This window comes from Trachymyrmex cornetzi, unplaced genomic scaffold, assembly GCF_001594075.2.
Source record: "Trachymyrmex cornetzi isolate Tcor2-1 unplaced genomic scaffold, Tcor1.1 scaffold1885, whole genome shotgun sequence".
In the NCBI taxonomy this organism is placed as follows: domain Eukaryota; kingdom Metazoa; phylum Arthropoda; class Insecta; order Hymenoptera; family Formicidae; genus Trachymyrmex; species Trachymyrmex cornetzi.
Genome location: NW_017296511.1, coordinates 30462 through 35859, shown reverse-complemented (window position 1 = coordinate 35859; position 5398 = coordinate 30462). Strand labels below are relative to the sequence as shown.

Sequence of the window (5398 nt, the reverse complement as noted above, 5' to 3'; positions counted from 1 at the left end):
GGCGGCGGGTGCCGGTATGTTCGGCATGAATGACCCCGCGACCGGGCAACCCATGATGGCCGGTGCGCCGATCGTCGGCTATAGTATCCCTACCCAAGCCCAAGTCCCCGTGGGGTACGGTTCGCCGGCAAAGCAGCCGATGTCAGGTGACGGGAATGCCTAAACTAATCTACGCCAATAGCATGATAATCGCACTCGCTGTACCCTGCCGACTTAAAGTCTTTCTTTATTTTTCATTTTTTCTCCTTTTGGCCTGATTGCGTCGCAATATTGCATCCTAAACAATGTGAAAGTCCACAAGATATCTAGAAAAACATACAGATTTTTAAAAGATAATCTTCAGATATCTGCGAGATGTCTCTTGGACTTTTGTATTGTCCAGGAATTGCTTTTTCAATTTATATATATTGCCCGATCAGCAAGATGTATTAAGTATTTATATTTAGGCACGTGAGAGCATTAGATAATTCTGATTAATTTTAATGTTTTCACGAGTAGATAAGCATGCTTGTGTTATTTATAACATTCTAGACATCGCAAAAATTATTGAAGAAAAATAGACGATTACATCACTCTTTGCTTAAGTATATCCATAAAACACGATAACCTCTGATCGTTACTTTTTTTTACACATAATTTGCAATTCAATTTGTTTACAACAATTTGCATGTTCGTGACTTTAATTGTACAATATACATAATTCTGCGTTATTTTGTTTAGAGAATTTACAGCACGTTGTTATAGAGATTTTAATAACGGTTTTGAATCCTTTGAGATTAAATTCCTTTATTTTTTGTTAATCATGAAATCCACTTAGTAATTATGCTTAATTCTATAAATTTATAAAAATTTATATAAACTTCGCGATTTATTTTAAATTTAAATTTTATATTCATATCTTTGCTCGACGTTATAGATGTTGCTTAGGAATTTTGACAATGTGATGCTAGTATGTCTACGATTATCTTGAATTTCATTTCATTTCAGCGGGGCAACCGGTCGGTGCAGCCAACACCGGCAAGGTCCTTACCGGAGATTTGGACAGCAGCTTAGCTAGCCTTGCGCAAAACTTGACCATCAATAAGAGCGCACAGCAGCAAGTCAAGTAAGTATGATCACATTTTTATTTATGAGCAATTTGATTTCCAGGGTTATGTAAATTTTAATATATTTATGAAGATGATAATAATAGATTCATATAAATAATTCATAAAATATTCCGAAGTTGAGTTTATGTAACATGTGAAGCGATAAATATTTTTCTCTTGCAGAGGAATGCAGTGGAACTCTCCGAAGAATGCTGCGAAAACGGGCGGTTCAGCCGGCGGATGGTCACCGCAGCCAATGGCAGCTACTACTGGTGCTGGATATCGGCCCATGGTAAGCCTTTCTATTTTAGTTTTGTTGTCGTAAAGTATCTTCAGCATGTTTCTTATGATTGTCAATACACCAAGATACATACACGTACACACCCACTATTTTTTATGCATTATTTTCAAAGAACAATCGCTCCCACAATAAAACTCGATTATTCTCATTCAGAATCGTAGATTATTACTTTGTTTGTTTCTTACGGTATCGTTTCAATTTTACGTCGTAGGAATCCTACGTGGACTAGTAAATTATTTTAGCTTGTTAGCAATCTGCTAAGTGCATAACATTCTCGTACCTTCAGCTAGATATGTTGAGATGTAAGTTTATCATTAAGCCATCTCGTCCGCCGTGGGACTCTTCTGCTCTCTTCGTGATATCGTAACGACAATTTTCTCGTTAATTAGCACCGTTTAGGTGAGTGCGTTTTGCATGCACAGCATATGGCATGTTATTGACTATGTTGCAGGGCCAAGGAATGACGCAACTACTACCTACGAGCACCACGACTATAGGTTTCCCCTCACAGCCAGCGATGATGGTAAGTCCCACGATCGCGAACGTCTTTTTTTCACGTGCAACGAACGAGATGTGTAACTTAATAAAGCACCAAACTCATCTCACTTCATCGGATCACGAGTTTCTGTATACAAGAATAAGCGTATGATATTACGAATTGTCACTAACTCACTCTGTCAATAATGACAGATCGTTGTACAAATCGTATAACGACCTTTATTTCACGTGGCAAAGCGACGAATCGTCGCAAGATGACAATCCGATTCGACACCTCATTCCGTTTCCTCGCATTATGTGCTTATGCATCGATATGTACTTTTAGCGCACGTTTCAAGAATGTAGTAGACAGTACTTTATCGCAGTTATTTATGTTCCTATAGATTGATTTTCAGATTTATTTCCTCTTATACTTGGCTGTAATTTGCTTGCGGTGTTAATCTCTAATGTAGATAACATAGATAAGTTTTAGGATTATACAAAGCGCGGTCGTGTATAAATATTTATTACACCGATATGTACAGGTAACATATATTAGAATAGATTAAGCTACACTATATTTCCTGCGAGAAAAACGTCTCAAATATAAAAAGAGAATTGAAGAAGAGACTGGTCTTGTTTAAAAAAAAAAGTATTTATAATATTTATTTTATCTTATAAATTATGTACTTGTGATTACAGTTCTTTTAAAATTAATGTGGTTGCTATTGTTTTCAGAGTAATATCTATAAGATAAAACAAGAAGAACAAGGAAACCATCGGAACCGTCTCTCACTGATTTTGATATTCTTTAGATATATTCTAAAATCTAAAGCATCAAAAGTATTGAATCTATATTTTTTTGTCTGTTTATATGAAGGATCGAAACAATTCCTGCAAGTAAGAATAAATTAAAAAATTTGACATTTTCAAAAAATGTGAATATGCAATTATATTAAGAGTATAAAATATCATAAAACTCTCTCTCTCTCTCTCTCTCTCTCTCTCTCTCTCGCTCTCTCTCTCTCTGGATGAAACAATTTTTATATCTCTCAGTTTTAAAGATATTCGCTATAAATGAAAAAAAAATCCATTATTTTCAAGAGATTATTTTAAAGTTTGAGATAAGCAGATAAAAAGTATAGGTTTAATATTTTTTGATGCTTTACAATACATATAAAGCTTATCAAAATTAGAAGAATAGTTTCGACGTTTCCCTTCTAAGTATTTTTATTTTTTCCAGCCATTGCTTAAATTTCAATTGTTTACATAATGTAAAAATAATGATCGATTGTTCTAATCGTTATTTTGACATTAAGGAAGACGTTAACTTTCGCAGGCACACGCTTCCTTTTGTACATACGTCTCATTTCTCTCGCTCTCTGGTGTCTGTAGGGTATGCAAGGTATGCCGATGGGCATGCAGGGTATGCAGGGTATGAGGCCGATGATGTGTACTATCCCAGGTGCTTCCGCCGCCGGTGGCGGTATGATGGTTGCGGGAGGAGCTGCGCCCATGATGGCCATGCCCGGTGCGAATCCTATGATGGCTGGTCCTAATTTGCAGCAACAACAACCTCAGCCTGCTGCAGCAGCTCAGCCACAAGGCAATGCTGTCCAACTCGATCCTTTTGGTGCTCTGTGAAGGGATTAGGTACCTACCTTCACTTACCATTCTGTGTGTCGTGTCGTTGCTGAAGATGTCGTGGCGTAATAATAGAATGATCTGTGATAAGGAACGCGTGCCGACTAAGGATAACACGACAATCTGCAACTTTGATGGATAATGTTCTCGTATCAAAACTGAATTTCCTTCCTCGTATTTTATCGAGAAATCTCGAGAATGACTTAGTATCTATATAATTTTATTAAATTCTGTTTAGGCGAAAATTGGATCTGTGTTGGTGTAATTTTGTGTAATTGTATATTTTACTTCTTAAATTTGAACTCATTGCATTTTTATACAAGTCTTATATTTCTTTTTAAACGGTTTGAATGGGTGTCGCTCTAATGCTAGGGATTAATGTATAATAATCTTTGTAACTTATATATTTGTGATTAATAATAGGTGTCTTGTAACATTCATTCAAGATTTTACATACAGCGAGTACGTTTTCCAAAGTTGTAAATTATTAAATTTCATAGTATGTATTTTTGTATAAAAGTAGAACGTAATATAATTTTTAGTGAGTAAATGTTTTTTGTATTAAATTATATAAATATAAATCTTATATCTAATTCTATTTTAAATTATGGATTGTCTAAAATGGACTTTACAATGAACGAAACTTGATTGCTTCGTGTTACTAATAATGCACACGTTTACCTTTCCTCTATCATTACGCAGCATTATCATCAATCTGATCGATGCAAAGAAAAGGAAAACATTCCAAGATTAATCCTTTCCCTGTAAATATTGATTATTAATGACTAAAAAAATAGATTAAGTTGTTATTAAGTTAAATAATTTTTTACTTAACATGACATTCTATTTTTATACTAAAGTAGATTATAAATGACTGTTTCAGGATTCCAAATGGAATTGAGAAGAACGAAGCAACATTTTGTAAATATCATGTAATATGCCTAGAAAGAAAAGAAACAAAGCTAATGTATCCCGCTTTTTTCTGTTAGGCCCAATCAATCTTGAATCATTGATTGTCACTTGAATCGTCTCACTATAAATAGGAGTCGGTAAATTGTATCATACTTCCTGTAATATGCTCGCCGAGTATGCAACACGTGTTATTCCGATATAGCGTCCTTCCCACGAGCATTAGCAAAAGTTAAATGTTGTTTAAGTGAATATCTGTCTACTTTTTTATGCAAAAAAAAGGGGACAAATTGAGTCTGAATTGCGCGTAGACAGGGCGCTTTTCTCCGCCTTGAAGTCCCGTAGCCGGGCATAATTATGTAGCTTAGATGAGAGTTGTTCGGAACGCGAATTGCGTTTAGAATGACACGAACGTGCGTTGAATTTTCCTGGTGAGGATTAACTGTGATAGTACTGCGCCGTGTGCCGCGCTGAACAGTTTTTCTTCGTTGACACGTCGAGTAAGCCTATTATCGAGGAGATGCATTTTCTAAGTTCGATGAAAGATTTCCGTAATTACGTAGCGATATTTAGGTGCGACTTAGTTTTTACATTGGGGAAGAGAGAGATTGTATATCCGATAGAGAGATCGGTAAGAACGCATTATTGAATACGGTGAAAACACTTGGTTCGTCATGGTTCTAAACGTATTCGCGTTAGATTATATACACGTAGCTGACGATTGCACATACCAATGTCCGCGTTAAACGTTAAAGGCGCAAGACGGAAAAAAATCGAAATAAAAATCGCATCGGGCATATCCTCTTTTATTGTAATATAGTATATATATATATTGTTCTGTGAATGTACGGATATGTAATTTCGGGATGATGCGAGGAAGAGAGAGAGAAAGACAGTTTCGAGGAAATTCTTTCGTCGAAGTATTAAATATTAAATACGATAAAATATTACACACACAATATAAATATATATATATATA

General features: G+C 35.5%; 1 protein-coding gene across 12 annotated transcripts in view; it reads left to right on the top strand.

The window, feature by feature from the left end:
• lap (phosphatidylinositol-binding clathrin assembly protein lap) overlaps positions 1-5398 on the top strand; it is a 44269-nt gene that overhangs the window by 31006 nt on the left and 7865 nt on the right. For 9 of the 12 annotated variants that reach the window (XM_018504946.1, XM_018504952.1, XM_018504943.1 and 6 more), the window contains 5 exons: positions 988-1105; positions 1272-1380; positions 1841-1912; positions 3262-3519; positions 4394-4471. In XM_018504946.1, coding sequence (XP_018360448.1) covers positions 988-1105; positions 1272-1380; positions 1841-1912; positions 3262-3510 — 548 coding nt within the window. In that variant the 3' untranslated portion in view covers positions 3511-3519; positions 4394-4471. Of the gene's footprint in view, positions 1-987; positions 1106-1271; positions 1381-1840; positions 1913-3261; positions 3520-4393; positions 5369-5398 lie in introns of those variants that run through there. The other 3 variants (XM_018504944.1, XM_018504955.1, XM_018504953.1) reach the window with 3 other exon arrangements.